This window comes from Vigna angularis, chromosome 3 (assembly GCF_016808095.1).
Source record: "Vigna angularis cultivar LongXiaoDou No.4 chromosome 3, ASM1680809v1, whole genome shotgun sequence".
NCBI lineage: Eukaryota > Viridiplantae > Streptophyta > Magnoliopsida > Fabales > Fabaceae > Vigna > Vigna angularis.
The window spans coordinates 16,226,039-16,248,756 of NC_068972.1; the positions used below are offsets into that span (position 1 = coordinate 16,226,039).

Genomic DNA, 22,718 nt, shown 5'->3' on the forward strand with positions numbered 1-22,718 from the left:
AAAATTTTAGTATTTCAAATAATTTTTCTAAAATAAATGTAACTCATAAATATAATTTTATTTTATTTTTATTATTAAGAATAATTTGATAATTTTAAATTTTTATTTATTAATTTTTTTAATCTATCTAATAAATCAAATTAATAATAAATTTTATTTAAATTTGTCAATTCTTAAATTCTCTGATTCTATTGATATATACAAAGATAACACCACTAATATTTCACATAATAATCCTAAAATTACTCTATCACATACCTACTTTCCATAGCAGAATCAAACACATATACTTTCCAAATAACAAATTTTAATATTTGCTGATATAACTGAAAAATACAAAAATAAATATAATAACAATATATACTACATATTATATTAAAATCTTTTAAAACAATAACAAATACTTTATTTTTGAAATTCACTTCCATCATTCATTTATTCACTCATCCTCAAATTTATGTGAAAAGTAAAAATACAAATTCATTCCCATTTTTCCCACCCATTCTCTTTTCTTCTCTCCTTCTTCGCTAAGTATTCCAAACTTAAAAGGGCAAACACGTAAATCACACGGGCACAGTACAGTCCCTTCCCTTCCCATTAATCCCCAACCAGATACGTTCCCTTCCACAATCGTAACTGGAGCGACAAGTTTTCACTTCATCAAACTGTAGATACTAAAGGAAGGTTTCAGAACCAGTAAGATGGGCGGAGGTGGAGCAGCGACGGCGGTTGCGGAGGCACAGTACTCGTTGGTCAAGACTTCGGTTTGGTGGGACATAGAGAACTGTCAAGTGCCCAAAGGGTGCGATCCCCACGCCATCGCGCAGAATATAAGCTCCGCTCTCGTTCGGATGAATTATTGCGGCCCCGTTTCCATCTCTGCTTACGGCGATACCACTGGCATCACTGCCTCCGTTCAGCATGCCCTCTCCAGCACCGGCATCTCCCTCAATCATGTCCCCGCCGGTAATCCATTTTTTATCTCTATCCAACCCCCAAACTTGACATGCTTGCCTATATAGCTTTGACTTGGTTTTTTTTTTCCTGAAAATCCAAATATTCTATTCAATTCCTTCAAAATGATTGATCTCGAATTTCACGCTTGACATAACCTGAACTAACTTACTTGTTAGCATAGATTTTGTTTTTATGCTTATCATCATCATCATCATTATTATCGATTTTGTGACTTGTCTACTCCCGTTCAGGAAGGAGGATGCATTACTCTTAGGTTTCTAGTAACCCAGCCTTGAATAAACGTACGGATCTTTTATTGCATTACATGATCAAACCACTCCATTTAAATCAGATCAATTAAAAGTTATATTTTTTGTATTATAAGAAAAATATAAATAAATGGGAGAAGAGTTTCACTATGTACTTTCGCTTAGAACTAACAGTACTTGAATTCTCTGCCATATTAGTTTGTTTGATTTTCTTGATGTTCTTGCTTATCTTTTAGGACCATGTTGGTAGAGTCAAAAGAAATAAAGAAGATAGAAGTTTTAAAAAAATGAATGGAAATAGTGAGAAATAAAGGGGAATATGGTTCTTTTGGATCCTGTCAAACAACTAATATTCTTTTCACTCCTATTTTCATCCTCCCATTCCTATTTTGTTGCTACCAAACAAAACATTAAATGTGGAATTGGAGAAGCCTATGGGGTGACCGTCTATTTATAATGATCATAATACGATTTTTTCACCATTGGTGTAATTTCATTTTAAAGTTACTAAAAAAGTTTGCTGATGGACAACACGACTTCATATGAAGTCTCTTCATGCAGAGACTACTTTATTTTTAGAATGAAATAAACTAAAGTCAAGCATTACAACTTGAGATGATTTCAGTTTTAAATAAAATGAATTGAAATCATCACATACGACCTCGGTTTATTTTATTTTGGAAATAAAGTCATATCAACATAACACAACTTATATATTTTTCATAAAAGTCAAACTTTACACAGTTCATCTGAGGTTGCTTCAATTTAATACGACTTCTTTGTTGTGAAGTCGTGTAAACTTGACAAGACTTGTCCAAGTAATTTTTTTTTAGAACATGTACCAAGTAATTTCAAAATGAAATTATACCAGAATGGTGAAAAAGCCTTATAATACGAGAGGGTGACAATCTATTTATAATGATTATAATACGGGATTGCTGTGTGGGCAAAAAATCTGTTTGTATTAGACTTCTTTAATTTTGGTCTGCTCTGATCCATTAAAGATCCATTCCCTTAAATGTATGTGTTTTCCATTAAAGATCCATTCCCTTAAATCTGTTTTTTTATCCATTTTTAATCCATTTTCCATATCAGATCTCCATTTTGTTTATATGGATTTTAAAAATTAAAAAATCCAAATTTCCAATCTTAATTGACAGCGTGCTCACAAAAGTCTTGTTTTTGGAATGAATAGACACGTGATATTAAAAGAAGTGCAATTAGGATCCTGTAAATGCGATTGGTTAGACATCATGAACAAGCTTTTTCTCTTTTGCATTGTAATGTATAATGTATATGTGATGCTGTATCTTTTTTTGTCTATATATATATATATGAAAATGATAATTAGTTTTTAATTTAATAATTCTGTAACTGAAAATAGATATTACGTGAATTTTTTTTATTTGTTTGGATATTATATTGATATTTAGATGGTTGTATTTCTTTTAATATTAAGAATTTACATAATATATTATCTTTAGTCTTTGATATTATTAAATTATGATAATATATTTTCTAATATTTTATATATTAAATGAAGTAGAATCTATTATTTTAAAAAATATATATTTAAGTTTAAAATTAGATTTAGAAAAAAAAATTGTTTTTAGATTGTTTTTATAAAAATATAGATTTGAATTTAAAACTTGATATTTAGATTTAGATTTAAAACTTGATCGAAATGTTTATATTTGGATATATAAACATCCAAATTAGAATTTGTAGGAAAAATGGATTTGGATTCAAAATTTAAACTAAATATTTGGATTTCCTAAAATCCAATTCATGACAGTCCGTATACAAGTGTGTATTGTTTGTTAAATCAATGTTCAATAGATTCTATATTTGATTTTGATTAAGTATTTAACAAAAAATATAAAGCATGATTATATATATATAAAGCGGTTGTCAACGAGTTTACTAATTTGTTAGTCTTCTCTGTTGAAGAGCCTTGTTAGGAGTCTCTCGGGATAATTTGTTACAAATCTATCTGCTTTCCTGATAATGGGGAACTTCAAATAATGAATTCGTGTAATTAATGATTTCATGTTTTTACTGCCAGGTGTTAAAGATGCAAGTGACAAAAAGATTCTTGTTGACATGCTATTCTGGGCTGTGGACAATCCTGCACCTGCTAATTACTTATTAATATCTGGTGATAGAGACTTTTCCAATGCTCTTCATCAGCTGCGGTTGAGGAGGTATAATATTCTTCTTGCACAGCCTAAGAAAGCTTCTGCACCCCTAGTAGCAGCTGCCAAGAGTGTGTGGCTTTGGACTAGTCTCTTGGCTGGAGGACCTCCCCTTACGAATGGTGAATCACTACAACTTGGTAATAATGACATCCAATCCTCTTCTGACTCCGTACAAAGTCCAGTCCATAATGCCTTTCAGATACCGCAGTATCTGGAATCCTATTCAGAAGTTCATACAGGAAATCAGAAATTTCCTGGTACAGCAAGGCAACTTGATTCTAGACATCATGGGAAGACAAATGGGAGAAAGTCAAATAAATCAAATGGACCCAAGGTCAAGAATCCAGCTCCAGTTGGACTTCAAGAAAATGATGGCAATATAAATTCTCCTCCACCTGGCAATTATACCCATAATGTTCCCCCAAGTGGTTCTACACCAAATTTTACTCTTGGCATTCCTGATCAAATGCGGGTCAATAATGGTAATCTACAAGACAATCATCAAAATCCACATTCACAACCATTAAGATCAAATATTTTTCCTTTGGAGCCTCCTTTTTCACCAAGCAATTCATTTTCTCTAAATTCCATTAGTTTTGGAACTTCAGTAGTGCCGGCTTGGACTGGTGGGCCCAGCTTCTCTGCAGCACCACTTACGAAGGTACCAGATACTGGTAATATTTCTGGATATCTTAGTAATGCTCACGATCCGCACCCTGTTAATCAATTGAACGGGGACTTGGAACGGAGTTCTTGCAGTAATTCTCCAAATCCTGTTAAATCTATTGATGAAGCAGATGGGCACATGATACAGAACGCACGAAATTTGTATAATGGCTATGCACATGGGCCAGAACACCGAACTTCATCATCAGCAACCGTGGGTAATAATAATCTTCCAGGTAATGGTATGTGGGGATCTCCAGAATCTCCTAAATCTTCTGAGCACGTCCAAGATCTTATAGGGGTTGTTTTACTTGCCTTGAACATACTGCAAACTGAAAAAATTAAGCCAACTGAGTCAAATATAACAGATTGTATTCGATTTGGAGATCCCAAGCATCGCAATACAGATGTCAAGAAGGCTCTGGAGATTGCTGTTGAGCAGCAGATGGTAGCGAAGCAGAATGTAGGTGCTTTGGAGTTGTTTGTTGGTAAGAATGATCAAGTTTGGAAGTCTGTATGCACTCTGGGTGGTAATCCTAAGAAGCACTCAAAAGAGACATGGAACAAAATAAAAAAATTTCTAGCTACTTCTCCTGGAAGATTGGCAATAATGAATACTCAGTGCAAGTAAGGATACTATAATTTAGTTTATTTTCAGCTACTCAAAATTTTCTGCTTCTCATTATATTTATATATTTTGTCTTTTCCCCAGGTACGAAGCAGGTATTGTGATTAAGAATATGTGCTTGAAAGATCATGCTTTGGGTGATGTCCTACAGATTTTGAGTTTAGCGATTTCCTATAAAAAATGGATTGTGCATCAACAATTGGGCTGGCAACCAGTTAACATCACCCTTGCAGAGAAATGTGATTCGGAGGTCATAGCATGCAAATAACTCCAAAAGGCATGTCAGCAAAATGAAAAGTTACCAAATATATTAGCAGCCAGTTTGATTAGGACATCGGAAATTATCTGGATAAACCTCTCTTTCTACTGCTAAACAAAGGTAGTTAGTAATAAAGAGCTGTGGTATACAAGTACCTTGAATGCTATAGCTAACAGATATGATTACTGGTAAGGTTCTTCCGTTCTGTTGAAGGGGCAAAGGAAATTAGCTTTTGGACAAGAAATGAAACCTGAAACTTGAAACATACAAACCATAAAGTCTCTTCTGGTTGCTGCTGAGGTTACAAATTCTCAGCCACTGGTTTCTTATACATCGCAGTGGATCTATCTGGTAACGAATATGCCCGCCTCAAAACTTTGGCTTCTACTTATGAACAAATCACTACATGGAGTTTTTGAAAATGATCGATGATCGTGGAACCAAAATGCTTTCAATATCACTTGCGCAAATGGTGCTTGTAGAGTTGTGATTTTTAATGTTCATGCTTTACTTGGAGTTGGCTTTTGGCATATTTCTCAAATCATAATTGGGAATTTAGGCCATTCAGTTGGGATAGGTGTATGCTCCTTCTGCCTTTCATTTGTGTGTAAACACAGTATACCATATCGTTGATGAAGCCTAATTATTATAAACTTTTTTTCTTTTAAGTTAGTCCTGATATTGGCATCAAAATCCCATTAAGTTTGTCTAGTCCAATACAATATTGTTGTGTTTCCAATATTTTCACGTAGCACTTGAGTGAATGTTGATGCCCTAATAAAGTTCTTTTTTTTTCATGTACTGACTTGACAAAATTATATTTTTCTTATTTACTGACTTTGAATAGTTGTCGTTATGTAATTTTATAAATTTTAAATTTTATAATTTTAAAGTTATAAAATAATTCTTCATAATTTTATAATTATACAATAATGATCTGTTGTTGCTGTTAACTAATTATCAAATATAAACTAAAATCGTTTTCTTAAATACGATGATTAAGATTATTTTTAACTTAAAAGACTAAAACTACAATTTTTCCAAAATCCTTGTATTATAAGTGTAAAACTTGTTTGGGACAAGACAAAATTTGAGTGCAGGTTTGCTAAGCTTCAACTTCTTACCAAAAGAAAAATCGGACTCAATTTATTCAAATAAATACGAAACCACATAACCTAATTCCAACTTAATCTATTTGTTCACCAAACATCAAATACAAGTTCATGAACGAGTCTTATCAAAATTTGTGACCATGCAAATTAATAATTTTATAATTATATGTTTACAAGTTTTGGTAAGATTCGGTTTAATCAAGAATCTCACACCAATAATAAAATGAGTAATCTAGTTTTGGAAACAATGTCTATCAAGGTTCAAAGAAATAATTAGTTCACAACAGGAAAACAAATCTTAAAATTCACATATTCTATAATTATTGTCTTCTTTATTTTTTTTTAAGATCAATATTTCGAGATGAACATAAGAAAAAAAATCATATAAAACAATGTAACATCGCATTTAATGACATATAATTATTAAAAGAAATATTGCATATTCAATATCTATAAACAAATAATTCAAAATATTTAATGTTATTCCAGTTATCCAAAATACAACTATGATACTAAAAATATATATACAGCTTTTATACAACTAAAATATACTACATCAAAACAAAGAGAATCATAAAGTTATTCAAAAACGACTATACACCACTAGATTCACTTAGTAATTAAATTGTTGCATCACCTGCATCATGCACATGATCAACTGTTGCCTCATCTTATACTCACACCATTTATGATAATTATTGCAAAAAAAACACATAGACAAAAACAACACATATAGACAAGAACTACACAAAAGAAAGAACAACATAAAAGAAAAAATAAACTAATATGCAAAAGGAGTATTCATAAAACAAACATAGAGACATTATCACATATAACTCATTCATAAATAATAACAATCATATCACATATAAAGACTCACATTAGACTCAATGGATACATGTATTAATATCTAACTCTAGTGAGTATGCACTTGTGCTGACCTTTACTTATTAGAAAACTCATTGTCAATGAGTTTCACCATATCACACATAAGGTTAGTCTGTTGATATCTTTGACCAAGGTAAAGACCCTAGAGTACGACCTCTTGCACCTCTCACCACATATTTGGCCAACCCTGCCAATAGTTCAACAACTATCACAAATGTTAAAACATACCAAATTCCAAATTACACTATCCTCATTAATTCAAACAATATTATCTGCAATACCAATCAAGCATCATTCTCAATTTATCATACAATTCAGGTAAGCCAATTCAAAACCCTAATTTCAATTCAATACAGTATAAGCAGACAATTAGCATTTACAAGATATCAATCACATAAAAATTATGTAATTAGCTTCTCTTACCTGAAAGCATACAATTAACCGTTATACGTATCAATCACATAAAAATTATGTAATTAACTTCACTCACTTGAAAGACAGATGAAATTGTTCTAAGGAATCTGAAATCGCTTCAAGCTTACATGATATCCTATTTATACATAGTAACAACATAAAAATTATCAAAGTACACTATTATAACAACTGAGCAGCAAATACTTATATAGAAGACTCAAATACTATATGCGAACCAAAATTATTCACATATAGAGGAAGAACATACATACCAAGAAAATAGACAAAAAACCAACATACTCTATCAGAGAAATTAATCCAACAGAATAAGAATTATTCGAACAATTTCTGATCTTCAAATATATGAACAAAATGTAAGAAAACCTAAAGAGAAAAAAAGAAATATAAGAATTTTTTTTTAGAAAGAATATGTTTAAATAATAAAACTAGTTTATAAAAAGTTTATTTATATTTAAAATTTTTAATACTAAAATAATTCAATCATATTATTTTAATCACAATATTAATTACATTATAAATTCTAAATTACAATCTTTTAGACTCTTACACACAAGAATAGTTTTTTTTTTCTTTTTACATAATAAATAAAAAATACCTATACTTTTTAAATGAAAGAATGTTATGTAAAATAATAAAAGAAAAAGACTATTGTTTGAAATGTTATACCCTGTATAAACAAACTATCTTACAATTTGAAAAACAATGAACACAAGTTTCATTATTTACAGAAAAAAAAAAATCTTTAAGAGATTAAGTAAAAAAAAAATTAATCACATCAATTAAGAATAAATATATTGAAAATGTCTAAAAAAAATTAGAAAGATCCGAATTCAAAATTTTCAAAGAAAAATAAAGGAAAATTTGGAAAATTTGAGAATGAAAGGAACTGTTGGTTACGCGATTAACTTTTTTAACTCTTTAATACATAGCATCATGAAAAGCACAAAGAGCCAATTAAAATTAAGATGAAGTACTCTCACTATATTGGCCTACAAGTAAGAAGATGAATGATTCAAAAACTCATTTGCATGAAAATTATAGAAAATCTCCATCCTTCACTACAGCACCCATGAATACCAGCTAGAGTTGGAAAAAAATAACTGATATGTACTGTACTATAATTAACTATACTATATTATATTTAAAAAAAGTGATCTACTTTTACTAAAAGTTCAGTATACTATTTTATGGTTTAGTTTTTAAAAACTGAACTTATAAGAGTTTCAGTTCAATTATCTACTCTTTTCTCTTTTCTAGTTCCCGTTCAATTGTTCCGTCCGGTTAAAAAAACGTTATTTAATAATAAAATATTAATAAAAGAAACCGTTAAAATAAAAAATTAATAATGAATTTTTTAAGACAATTTTTTTATCACAAATTTTTTTATTTTTTCATCAATAAACATATATTACTTTTTAAATAATATTATTTTAAGTAATAAAAGTAAAATATATATTTTTTAATTTAATTTTATTAAATTATTAAGTAATATAAATCATAAAAAAAAGACTATATAAAAAAAATAATACTTTAAATATATTATATTCTTTAACATATTATTAAATATGTAAAAGTATATTAAAAAAACTTTTAATGATATTAAAATGTGTGTAAGCGCACACACTAAAATAACTATTTATTTTAAAAATCAACTTACTTTAAAATAAATATCAATATTATTATTTTTAAATGATAGTATTTTACATACTAAAACTAAAATATATTTTTTAACGTTAAATTTTATTAAATGAATATATAATGAAATATCATAAAAAAAATAGTAATGTAGCAAAAATAATTAATATTATAGAAATATCAAATGACAAAAAAATTAACAAACGTTTATTAAGAGTAAATTTTTAGTATCATCTTTTATTATATTATAATAATTAATAAATATTAGTTTAATTTTTACATAATAAAATATAAATAATAAATAATTGATTAATAAAACAATTTTACGAGGGAACAAAATAAATATAAATAAAAAATTATTTTAAAATAAAATAAGTAGATAAAAAGATAAAATAAATTATATACACATATAAAACAAAAAAATATAAATAAAAAATTAAAAAAATAAATATAAAAGTAAAATAATATTCCTGAAAAAATAAATATAAATAAAAAAATAAAAAATTAAATAAAATTAAATAAATAAATAAATAATAAAATAATTTCCATATACATATAATAATAAAAGAAATATAAATAAAATAGAAAATAATAATATCAAATAATTAAAAAGTTAATTTGTAAGACACTTATGAATAAAATAAAATAAATATTAAAATAAATTTCAATTAAAAAGAACATGTATTGTTATACTATTTTGTTTAAAAACTATACAATTCAGTTTAAAAATTAGTACAATTCAGTTTAAAAACTAGTAGAATTCAGTTTAAAAATTAGTACAATTCGATTTAAAATTAGTATAATTCAGTTTAAAATTAGTATATATTGTAGTTTAGTTCAATTTAGTATAGCTCAGTTCAGTTTATACAAATTGATTTTTAGTTCAATATATATTTTAATAATACAGTGCAGTTCAATTCTATTTGTCCACTCCTAATACCAGCTTAAATATTTACTCGTTATATTTCTTTTTGTGTATTTTATACTTTATTAAAAGTCTTATTAACGAAATAACATATATAATAAAAATAATCATTCAAGAATTCATATAAATTTTTTATCACACCTATCGCACACTGTTCCATCGTTTCAGGGACTAATTTAAACATTTATTTCTTGTATTTTTGCTTTTATATTTTTAAACATAATTACCCAATAAAATTTGATAAATTACTTTCTAAAACAAAACAACTAAGTAAAAAAACCGGTTTGGTATGGAAAAAAGAAGAAGCCATTTAGCATATTTGTTTTGAGCAAACTCAACAATTTAGTAAACATTTGATGACAGATGCAAATAACAAGAAACTATTTAATACTTGTGTGAAACAACCATTTCTATTGGTTACAAGTGTAAACACATGAATGAAAATATTATACTAATTTTTTCATTTTATTTTTACTTATTTTGCATCTATTTTTTTGCTCTCTATTTTCTTTAATAAAACATGAATGAAAATCTTTTAGAAACTAAGATTGGTTAAATTTATATCAAAGAAATAAATTGAAAACTCGAAAAAAGTTTAATAAAAAGTTATTAACCTAACTTATTTCTGTTTTTTTTTTTAATTCAGATCATGTTGGTATAAAAAGCTTACATATAATCATTCAAATATTTTAGAAAAACTCCAAAATTTAAGCGTAATCAACCAGGAAGACCTAAATCATCACAGACATATTTTGAAAAATAAAACTTTTACAATCACAAAATTTGCTGTGTTCCTGTTTCCTTGAGAACCTACTGAACTCCCTCCTTCTGAAATTTTATTCCATACATGATTGACGACAAATATCCTTCTCAGGTCAGGGTTTCAATTTTTCCCATCTCTTCAATTATTCTTTGACTTTGTTCCATGGCAATAAAGCTTCCATCTTTGACATATCCTACTCGATTCTTCAGATGGGTTTATTTCTCTTCTAGCTGTATTGCAGATATTTCAGAAACCCCTGAGATTGTTAAACTCAAGGATTCATCTGAATTTGAACGAAATCTCAACTTTTTGAGAAATAAGCTTGCCCCTGACAACTTAATCCGGATCTTGGACCGTACAAATGATTTGAACTCAGCGGTTAGGATTTTCAATTGGGCTTCAAGGCAAAAGAGTTTTCATCACACTTCGAACACATATTATAGGATAGTTTTGAAACTGGGTATGGCTGGGAAAGTTGTGGAGATGAGGGATTTTTGTGATAAAATGGCCAAGGATAGGTGCCCTGGTACTGAAGAAGCCTTTGTGAGATTGGTTCACTCATTTGTGGAGCATTGTAGGATTGAAGAAGCTATTACAGTCTTAGTGAACATGAATTTGGGTGGGTATAGACTGCCCATTGAAGCTTTTAATGCTTTATTGCGTGCTCTTGTGGGAGGAAAGGGTAGAGAATTTCAAAAGGCGTTGTTTGTTTATAAAGAGATGATGAAGGCATGTGTGTTACCCACAGTTGAAACTTTGAATTGTTTGATGAAGGCATTGTTTGCCACCAATCAGATTGACTTAGGTTTGGATCAATTTAGGAGAATGAAAAATAAAGGGTGCAATCCAAATACGAAGACGTTTGAGATTCTTGTGAAGGCTCTCATTGAAAATGGTCGAGTGGATGAAGCTGCTATTATTTTAGAACAAATGTTCAAAGTTCAATGTCAACCAGATTTGAGTTTTCATACCTGCATAATACCTCTGTTTTGCAGAGAAAATAAAATAGAGGAGGCTGTGAAGTTGTTTAGAATGATGAAAGATTCTGATCTTGAGCCAGATTCTTTCATTTATGAGGTTCTAGTAAGGTGTTTTTGCAACAACTTGCAGTTGGATTCTGCTGTTGCCCTTATAAATGAGATGATAGAAAGTGGTATGCCACCAAAGCATTATGTTCTTGTTGATATAATGAATTGCTTCTGTGAATTAGGGAAAATTAAGGAGGCTATAGTGTTTTTAGAAAATAGACAAGTTCATGAAACTGCTCCTTTCAATACATTGCTTGAAGGTTGCTGTAATGCTGGTGAAATTCTGGCAGCAAATGTTCTGCTGGAGACAATGTCTGAGAGACACATTGCAGATTGTGAATCTTGGAACATTCTCATTAGATGGTTTTGTGAGAATGAAGACATCAAGAAGGCACATATACTTCTTGGCAGGATGATCAAATCATTTGTTATTCTTGACTGTGCAACATATTCTGCTCTTGTAATTGGCAACTGTAGATTGGGCAAGTATGAAGAAGCAATGAAACTATTTCATCAAATTTGCGCCAGATGCTGGATTTTAGATTTTGCCTCATATTCTGAACTAGTTGGTGGTCTCTGTGACATCAAACATTCTGAAGATGCCATGGAAGTGTTTCACTATATGTCAATGAAGAGATGCTCTCTTCACTCCTTGGCCTTCTACAAATTGATAAAATGTGTCTGTGACTCTGGACAGGTCAAAGAAGCCATAAGACTATGGCAATTAGCTTGTTTTTGTGCTATTTCTTGCTGTATTGCCACACACACTGCTATCATGCAGTTGTTGTTAAGATCAAGGAGGGCAGAAGATTTGTTAGCATTCCTCTCGCAAATGTTGATGGTGGGCAGTAATCTTGACCTGGAAGCATATTGTATTCTTATTCAAAGTATGAGTAGACAAAACAAAATAAAGGAATGTGTTTTATTTTTCAATACAATGATCAATGAAGGTCTAACACCTGATCCAGACAAACTATTTGATCAACTGTTATTCATGGCCAATCATTCTCAGTTATCTATGATTTCTAGTGCAATTGATAGAATTTCATGTGGGGACATTTTGAATTCAGCAATGTATGGCTTACTGATAACTGGCCTGTTGAAAGAGGGTAGGGAACACGAGGCCCGTCGATTACTAGACTCAATGTTAGAAAAAGGTTGGGTTCCTGATGCAACCACTCATAATCTATTGATTGGATCTGATGTTAGAAAAGGAATGACTCAAGCAATGTTGTTTGACGATTCTGCCTCACTAGATTCTGTTAGCAATATTCTTGCCGAAGGCCTCGGGGATACATGATACTTCAGCATTGTGTAAAAAGAATCTTAATCCTGGTCATTTTCAACAGTTCAGACCACAAACTTTTGCACCACAGCACCAAGTGAAAAGAGACATCCGTAGAAGCTACCATTCAAGACTTGAAGACACAGATTGGTCAGCTAGCTACTGCTGTGAGTGAGTTGGTTCAGCAAAAATCTGGAGCAATTCCTGCTCAGCCAGTGAGAAATCCAAGGATATGACAGAACCAGTAGTGGAAGACTAGTGCACTTCAGCTTCAGAGTTTTCATTCCGGTTTTTCTTTTTCTTTTTCATTACCTCAGAACAATTTTCTTTCTGCATTTTATACTTAATTCTGTACTCCCTTTGCTGTTTCCAGATTGCTCCCCTTGCACATTGAGGACAATGTGTGATTTAAGGGTGGGGGGAATGGTTTCTTTTTTGCTTTTGTGCTGATTTTCTTTTGCTGATTGCTATCTATTTTAGCTGCTTTTAAACTTCTTTTTGCTGTTTTACACTCTTGATTGCTTTTCTTTTAGTCATATTTGAACCATTTGCTGTTTTTAGGAGTAGATAAGTGCAGTACTGCTGTTTTTGAGTCTTATCTCCTCTTTTGATTCTATTTTTCTATTTTGAGTCTTACTTGCTACTTTGAATTTCTCTTGGTATTTTTGAGTATTATTTATTGTTTTTAGATGGTAACTAGCTTAGTTTTGATATTATAGTAGTAGTATTTTGTTTAGTCCAATATGCAGTTTGAGTTTTGCTAACCAGTTTTAATTAACCAGTTCTGTTAACTCTTTTTTCTGACATGGTCAGTTTTGGCTAACCCTTTTTAGTTTCACTAACCCTTTTTGCTGAGTTCATCAGTCACTAACCTGGATTTTGCTAGTGTTTAGCTAACAGTTTTGACTAACCAGTTTTTTATTTCTTGTACTGACTTGAGGTTTTGAGTATTTTGATTCTGTTTTTAGTTTCTTTTGCTGTTTTTTAGACTGGTTTAGATAATTCTTTTGCTGATTTGAATAGTAGCTTTTAGTTTTGAACTTCTTTTGCTGTTATAAAATTTGTTTACAGATTTTTCATGATAACTTCAGTCATTCATTGATAGTAGAGTAGATTTTTCATGATAACTTCAGTTCTAGATCAGTTTGACAGATTTGACCTTGTCAGACTTGAGCCATATTACTGTTTCCTTCTTGTATATGATGCACTCATGATTTCTAGTGTTTGGAAGAACTTGAATTGACTCTAGTTGACATAGCTTGTTTTCAGTTGCAACTCTTGATGTGATATAGGCCATTGTTGTTTCTTTATCCACTTGACTAAATAAAGTCTACCTTGCAATTTTTCCCATTGAACCCAATTTCTGAGCCTGTTTGACATGTTCTTGTGATTGACCTGCTCATTTCAAGCCCTTAGACCAGAAAAACCATGCCATACCTTATTATTGAGCTGTGAAGGGGCTCTGGAACTGTTTTGGATTTTGGTAAAATTCAAGTGTGGGGGAGTTTGCTATAACAATTATATCAATTTGAAAGTGCTGAAAATTGTGTAAGTGGTTTGAGAAAGAAAGATTAGATGAGAAAAGGAAAAAAAAATGTGGCTAAGTTTCAAAAGAGAAAAGCTGAAAAAGAATGAAAAGAAAAAAATGAAAGAGAGTGATGGCTGAATCTGTGAATCTTTTAGAGCATGATATTACACTTAATCTTTAGTGCTTTAGCTTTGAATAATTTTCCATATCTTACACTGAATTTGTGAAGCTTGATTAAAGTCCTATTGATCTTCAGTTGTGTTGATAATGAGTAGCAATGTTAGAGGCTCTTCAAGCTTATGCTGGTGCTAGATTCATGATGTAATATGCTGATGGATAAACACTAACCTCATACCCATGAGAGGATGAGATATACACTGACTTGTGAGGCTGTGATTCTGATCTATGAACTGATTTTTGAATGAATATTACTTTGCTTTACTTGCTTGGCCTGTTTTCAGCCTGTTTGGAAATCTTGATGCTTTGTTTGGTGCTTCTTTTTGTTCATAACAGTAGCAGTTGAGTAGTGAGATGAGGATTCATCCTAGTTTAGTTTGTACATATAATTCAGCCTTTGATTTTTAGTGCAGAGAAAATTTTCGTTTTTATGTGCTTAATAATTCTTGTATGAATTTTCAGCTTGTGGATTTTAGGTGCTGTGAGAATTTAGTGCAGTGAAGAATTCAGTTAATAAAATGACCTGCTGTAGCCAAAGACTGACAAGTGCTGACCTGCTGCCAAAGGTCACTTATGAAGAGTGGGAGCTGGAAAAGACAGCAGTAACCTACACCTGCCTGGAAAAGCTGAAAATGGAACCTGGACAAGACTGTCAACGTCACTTAAGAGCTGATTGGTTGGGAGCTGAACCTGTCAAGTGAAGAAGGGCTGTACCTGGACGTGTAACCTGTCTAACCAGTGAGGGCTACTTGCTGCAGCCAGTTGGAAGTGGAGTGGGCAGATTAGCTTCAACTAAAGCAACTTAGGACAACCAGTCTAACATGTAGCTGATTCTTTGGAGCTGGAAAAGTCAGTTGACCTGAAGACTTGTAACTGGAGTAACCAGTAAAAGCAGTTAAGGAACTTAGTCTGAGCTTAGTGTAATCATGACCTGTGCAATCAGTTTGTCTCTTCCCTTTTCAGTTTTGGACTTCACTTTCAGCCTATATAAAAAGACTTGGGTGTTCATGTAGAAACTTGTTTACAATATGGCTTTCTTAGTAGGGTTTATAATATTTTCAGTAGTATAGTTTACAATACAGTTTCTCTAAAGTAGTTCTGAGTTTGAGAGAACATTTGCCTTGGAGCTCTTGGCTGTCTTAGACTACAATGTGAGCAAAGGCAACCAAACTTCATTGTACTTTGTAATTTTGAACCAGGTTTATTCAATCCAATTCTGTTTTTCATGCAATTTTACTTTCCTTTGCACTTTTACAGATTTCTTTACTGTTCTTGTCTTTAATTTCTGAGTTTAAGTCATTCCCATTTATATTTCAATGCATTGTGTTAGTTTCTTCCTTCTAAATCAGAAACTCAGGTTTTATAGATGAAGATTTGGGTCTCACTCTTGCATTTTAACTAGACTCGGTTATGGATTCATGCTGATGTTCTAGTGAGCACAATGTGACTAATTAAACACCAAGAGGTCAGAATTGACCCGGGCTAGCATGAGTGAATCTTAGTGGACATTAATTCAATTTTGAAATTCTGGTTTAGACAGTTTTTATCTGTTTATGCTACTGCCTTCATGTTGTTTTCTTTGATTTCCAGTTTTACATATGATTTACTTTCTGCAATTGTTTTCCAGTTTAATCTCACTTTCAACATTGCATTTTAATCATTTTAAACTTGTTCTGATAGTTAGTTCCAGTTCTGTCTCAGATCTCTATTTTTTCCAGTTTTGGTAGTTATGTTTGTTACATCCTGTGCCAATAGTTCTATCTTGGGTTTGAATGATGACTTTTAGTTTCTGTTTTACTTTCATTTCTAATCACTGTTTCATGATTGTTTGTTTCCATATTATATTCATGTCTATACATCTAATTACAGTTCTAATCCTCATTTTCCAGTTCTTACCCTATAGTTGGGTTTCCTAGTTGGTTAATTTTAGGAGTTTTGTATATTCATATCATGTTTACATTCATAGCATGACATAGAAATACATTATTCATCACAGACCACACTAGACCCTTTTTGCTGTTAATTTTCCTGTAATGCTGATACACCTTGCATTGGCTGCCAAATCTGGTTTAGAGGATGATTTTGTGGATTTTGAGTAGTTTAACATTTCTAAATTCATATCATACATTATTTTAGTGATCTAAACTTGTTTCAATCATCTCCATTGTATAAATCACATTGTAGTTCTATTAGGCATTTTGTCGAACACATTGTGCATATTAGCGTTTCTTGTAAAATTTTCATCAAATAGTTTGGTAATTCATATTTCTACATTGTTTTAGATTTTTATAATATTTCATATCATGAATTCATGCATCATATATCATATGGACCCATTTTATGCATATCACATTTGCTGTAAAAGATACTGATGCACTATTTTAGCCCATTTGCTGCCAAAAATTGGTTAGAAGTGTGAAATTAAGATTTATGAGTGTTTTGACAGTTTTAAATACATTCATTGCATGTTAATAATCATTGAAATATGTTCCATGCATTAGTTTTGCGTAAAACACAATTTTGGTTCTCACATGCATTTCATCAAACACCTAGTGAAAGTTAGATTTTCATTCAGTACTTTTCACCAACAGTTTTGGGTTTCATGTTGCTGCATTGTTTTAGGTATATTTAGGAGCCAAATTATTTTCTATTCATATTTTCTAGGTGTTTTTCATATTCATTCATCATATTACATCATTCAAGTATTGATTTGAGCATTTTCATGCATCGTTTTTAGTTTTTTTTTTCTTGAGTTTATTGCACTGTGCTAGAGTAGATAGCATCTTCTGTATTTTCCTCCAACATTTGCTTTAGTTTTCATGGATAACATAACACAATTTAGCTACTAAAATTGGAGATTTATTGGATTGATACCCGTTGCGACTCTATCACATTAGAGAGAATTTAAGTTGTGATTGGATTAAGTAATTTAGAAGGATAATTTATTTATTTAAAGAATTTAAAACTTATTACACTAAAATGATTTGTTTGGATAAAATAATTAGAAAGAAATTCAAATTTAATTTTTTTATGAAAAATATTTCAAATGAATAAAATAGAATAATTTCAACTCTAAAAAATATAAGAAATTTGAAATTTCATTCATGTTCACTCCACTAACAAAGGTTGAATTGAGTTGGTCCAAAATAAAAGTTGACTCGAGTTGATCTGAGTCGGTGGTCAATCCGAGTCGCTCCAGGTCGATAGTCGAGACATAACTCGAGCTTAAATATGAAGTTGAGTTTGCCTTAAAAGAGTAATTGAACTGCTTGATCCAAACGTGAAAACTAAAATACAAGATATTTCAATTACTCTATCTAAACAACTATTTGAGAAATTAAGAGAATTCAGCTGTAAATAACTCAAATACTATGGATTTCAATTTCTTGGAATTGTTGAAATGTCTCATCTAGGCACAATATTCGGATTTTGTTTATGTTGTGTTTAGATGAGGTAACTTAGAAGGAAACTTATTTATTTGAAGATTTTTAAGTTCTTTATACCAAAATGACTTGTTTGGATAAAAAAAATTAGAAAGAAATTCAAATTTAAGAAATTTTAGAAGGTATTTCAAATTAATAAAATATAATAATTTCAAAGACCTTCAAAAATATAAGAAATTTGATATTTCGCTATTTTTTACTCCATTCATAAAGGTCAATCCAAGTCGACTTAGGATAAAGGCTCAGTCAAGTCAACTAAGGTCGAAACTTGAGTTGAGTCAACCCAGGATTAAGACTTAATCGAGTCAATCTAGGATGAAATCTCAGTCGAGTCAACCCAGGCTAAAGGCTTAGTCAAGTCACCTTGGGCTAAAGGTTCAATCAAGTTTGTTAGGATCGAAGGTCGAGTTGGGTCATCCTAGGCCAAAGGTTGAGTTGGGTCGTCCTAGGCCAAAGGTTGACTCAGGTCGAGGTTGAGCTAGGTCGGCCTAGGTCGCAGGTCGAGTTGAGTCGATTCGAACTAAAGATAGAGCTGAGTCGGTTAGGATCAGAGACCGAACTAGGTTTGCTTGGACCGAATGTTGAATCAATTCGGGTCAGACCAAAGATGGAGCTAGGTTGAATCTATTAGAGTCAAATTAAATCTATTAGAGTTACTTTGAACTAAAAATCAAGACGAGTTGTCCTGAATTGAAAATCAAATTAATTCAACTATGACTAAAAAATAAAATTAAATTTGCGTAAACATAAAAATTAAATTGTTTTATTCAAAAAAAATTGAAATCTAAGATATTTTAATTAATTTATCCAAACAAATTATTTAAATAAATAAAAGAATAAGTAATTCAAATCTATTTATTTTAATTTCTTGAAATTATTAATATCTATGGAATCATGTGGTTAATAATATCTATGCGACTAGGAGGGCTAACAATTAACATGTCAGTTCCATCATGAGTGCTGCTCCATCCATCAAGGACTGTTCATTCAGCACCTACTTGGTAAGACGTGGACAAAGCTTTCAAAAGAAGCACATAGATAAAGCTTGGTTTATTTGCCATGCCCTACTTGGTAAGATGTGGAATGACTTTTGATTTTTATGACTTTACTTAAAATATTTACCATAGTTTTACAACGTGTGACAACCTTGAGGATTAAAATTGCAAGTATTTACCAAATAAATTAAAAAAATTAAAATTTGAAAATGAATTAATTTTAAATCTGACTTATTAATAACTCGACTTATCCAAATTAAACATGTGAGTTATATAGGATACTTACAATAAAATTATTTTTGTATAAAATAATTAGACAAAAAAAAATCTATACAAAAATATTGTGATATCTACGTGTGAATAAAATATTATATTATTATATTTGATTGATAATAAATTTAAGGTTTAATACCCTATTTTGTCCCAGTTTCGTTCGAAAATGTCAAATTAGTCCATTCTTTTAAAAATGCGTCAATTACGTCCTCACTTAATAAAATTTGCATCAATTAAATCCCTTCCGTTAAATCCGTACAAACGGCGTTAATTATTTTTCTCTTTCTTCTGCTTTTTCTGCGTTTTCTGCTTTTTCTGTGCAAGCAACAGCTTTTTTTTCTCTCTTCTACTATTCTTCTTCTCTCTGCTAAATTCCAAGCATTAAATTTTGAACTTTCATCAACCTTTTAATTATGATTGACAGCATACACATTCTTACATTGCCTTAAAACATTATTTCACAATAACTTTTCCTTGATTAATCACTCCACCCATTTCACAGCATTTCTTATCAAAGACTCAATTAATCTACAGACTGATTATTATATAAGCAATAAAATTGGTATACACATGATACCCTGGCAGTAAAAAGGAAACAGTTTTTCAAACTCTAGCCGATTCTGGGATCCATTAGGATAGGAAAAATAAAAGTAAAAGGAATTACGAACATTCTTTTCCTTTTGGTTATGATATTAATATACGAAAGTTCTCACGATACACATACTTAATTGAAACTGTTTTTTTTTTCTTTATCACATAAAACTACCTATGAAGTTTACAGTTTTTCTCTCTTTATCTCTAGGCAAAGATTGGCACATGCTATGCAGGAATCATTCTTCTAACCAACAAAAATACACTGGTTTGATTTCTGTCCAGGTATGCATGTGTTATTAACTAATCTATCTTATCTTTTTATCTCCATGAATAGATTAGCACGAGACATGCAAGAATCATATAACCTACAAAACATAAACTAATTTTATTTCTTTATGTCTTTTTTTCCCAAGTAATATTCAATTTTGCACTTCTTTTCAACCATATTACATAGTGTGAATATCTTCTGAATTTACTGTTGCAGGCTTTTGAATTCAAAGCTATTACTGCACTTGCATGCTTGTTTTCAATTTTGTACATTGAATTAGAGTACAAAGCAAAGTTTACTCGGAAGAAGAAAAATTAGGATGTTCTACGGAAGCAGAGAGGGGAGGATGTATGGAACCAGAGCTGACTGACTTGGCTCGACGGGTCAACGACGCTTCTGGGAGAGGCAGCGGCTGCGGCAGACTAGAGAGGGAGCGGTGTTCGGAAGCGGAGTGGTAGCGGGGCTCCGGCAAGGCAGAAAAAGAGTCGGTGGAGTGGAAGAAGGAGAAGCCAATATCATGGTCGCTGAGGTGGCGGAGCTTCCTCTGCCTGGTCAACCGCCACGATGGAGTGCAGTCATCGGGTCCGACATCGTTGGGGTGGGCTCTGGTGGAAAGAGATTTTCTGGAAAGAGGCATCGGAGAGAGTGGTGATTGTTGGTGAAAAAGGGTTGTGTATTTAACATTTGTGGTTGCAACGGAACTATAACATTGCGAAGCAAAACTATGGAAACAACCTACGCTTTGTGTGGACTTTGGTTGCTAATAATTTCCATGTTCCAACGAGGATTGTCTTGTGTCTGGAATTATACATACTGCACTGTCCTCACCTTGACTTTCTGTTGAGGTCGTTTTTCTCTTCTTGGACAAAGATACAAACTCTAACAGTAACTATCTTCTACACTGTCTAATTACCAGAAACATACTAATAAATTTTTACACTGGTTTTACACTTATGATATTTATTTTATAAGATATTATTAATATGGAAAAAATATAAACTTTTATATTTGTAAACTGAATTAAAATAATGTAAAATAAGTATAATAATTTTCTGTTTGTGAAAGTATCCGTTCTCTTTTAAGGATGCAGAGAGAATTGTTCACCTAGAGTGAAAATTTATATAAAATCTTAGTTTCATTAATAGTTAAATATAAAGCTGCTGCTTGCACAGAAAAAGCAGAAAACGCAGAAAAAGCAGAAGAAAGAGAAAAATAATTAACGCCGTTTGTACGGATTTAACGGAAGGGATTTAATTGATGCAAATTTTATTAAGTGAGGACGTAATTGACGCATTTTTAAAAGAATGGACTAATTTGACATTTTCGAACGAAACTGGGGACAAAATAGGGTATTAAACCTAAATTTAACTTAAGATCATTTTTTTTATTTATATTTAAATTAGAAAAAATTGTTATATTTTTTAATTAAAAAAATTATAATTAAATGAACTAAACTAACCTATTTAATTTCTTAATTCATGATAAATCAAATTAAATTTAAATTTTTTCAAATTATTAATTGTACCAGCAGGGACCGGGCGCCGTACGGAACAGACACCCATGTCATTGGACCACCAAACGGACCGGATACCCAAGTCAACATATAGAACCCAGGAGACTACCCTTCTACTTACTGTTAGGAAGGGTTGGGCATGGTAGGCCGGACACCCGTATGCCCATAATCATGCAACCCTACCGCTTGACACTTGGGGAAAAAACAACTCGCCCGAAGTCGGCCGGTCAGACCGGGGATCCGTTAAGGGCGGTCGGTCATGAGGATAAAAACCCTTGGGGACGGCCGCCCGCGTTACTAATCAACTTAGCTTAAGGTAAGTAGGGGTTTAAAAACTATTGGGCTGACTTGGGCCGTGATTAACTTTTCACTAATCCCAAGCTCATAGCGAAAACTATAAATACAGATTCAGGTGAGTGGTAGATAGGTTGCATTTACTGCACATTTATTGTAGGTGAGTGGTAGATAGGTTGCATTTACTGCACATTTATTGTTGTCTAAGAAAAACGTCATAGCTCTCAACTGACTTTCGCATCGGAGAATCTTTCGCATGTCTTTCACCCGCGGACTCAAGAGAAAATTGAGGAGCGAGCACGGAGAATCTGGTGTAATAAATAAGTGAAATTAGATTTGCTAAATAGTAATTCCATATTAAATAGTCACTCCAAGATAAACTGAAACGTTTATACCCAGTGATAAACTGAAACCTTCATACCCCATGGTCCAATTTGACAGCAAAGTTTCAAAGAATTGTTTTGCACCATGGGATAAGAAGATTGCTGGAAAGCTACTAAAGTGTCTAATGCTGATTTAATCAATCCGACCACGCTGTCATAGTGTTAGTTAGAGTTTATTTTGAGTATAAGAACTTTTAAAAGA

The 22,718-nt window shown here is 31.5% G+C and overlaps 2 protein-coding genes across 8 annotated transcripts; both read left to right on the forward strand.

Annotated features, from left to right (window-relative positions):
• Window positions 1-308: 308 nt before the first annotated feature.
• Window positions 309-5,645, forward strand: LOC128195735 (uncharacterized). 3 transcript variants are annotated; one of them, XM_052874126.1, is made up of 4 exons: window positions 309-966; window positions 3,292-4,326; window positions 4,459-4,717; window positions 4,803-5,645. In XM_052874126.1, exons 1-4 carry the CDS (start codon window positions 702-704, stop codon window positions 4,984-4,986), a joined length of 1,743 nt encoding a protein of 580 aa, XP_052730086.1. In that variant the 5' UTR covers window positions 309-701; the 3' UTR covers window positions 4,987-5,645. The 3 variants fall into 3 exon arrangements, with proteins under 3 accessions (XP_052730086.1, XP_052730085.1, XP_052730084.1); XM_052874125.1 differs by having other exon boundaries at window positions 3,292-3,906; window positions 4,033-4,717; XM_052874124.1 differs by having other exon boundaries at window positions 3,292-4,717.
• A 5,045-nt stretch (window positions 5,646-10,690) lies between these two features.
• LOC108324687 (putative pentatricopeptide repeat-containing protein At3g16710, mitochondrial) lies at window positions 10,691-15,984 on the forward strand. Of its 5 annotated transcripts, none has more exons than XM_052874128.1 (2): window positions 10,691-10,846; window positions 10,945-15,984. In XM_052874128.1, the coding sequence occupies exon 2, from the start codon at window positions 11,198-11,200 to the stop codon at window positions 13,061-13,063; it is 1,866 nt and encodes a 621-aa protein (XP_052730088.1). In that variant the 5' UTR covers window positions 10,691-10,846; window positions 10,945-11,197; the 3' UTR covers window positions 13,064-15,984. The 5 variants fall into 5 exon arrangements, 3 of the variants coding, with proteins under 3 accessions (XP_052730088.1, XP_052730089.1, XP_052730087.1); XM_052874129.1 differs by having other exon boundaries at window positions 10,977-15,984; XM_052874127.1 differs by having other exon boundaries at window positions 10,697-11,888; window positions 12,024-15,984.
• The last annotated feature ends 6,734 nt before the right edge of the window (window positions 15,985-22,718 follow it).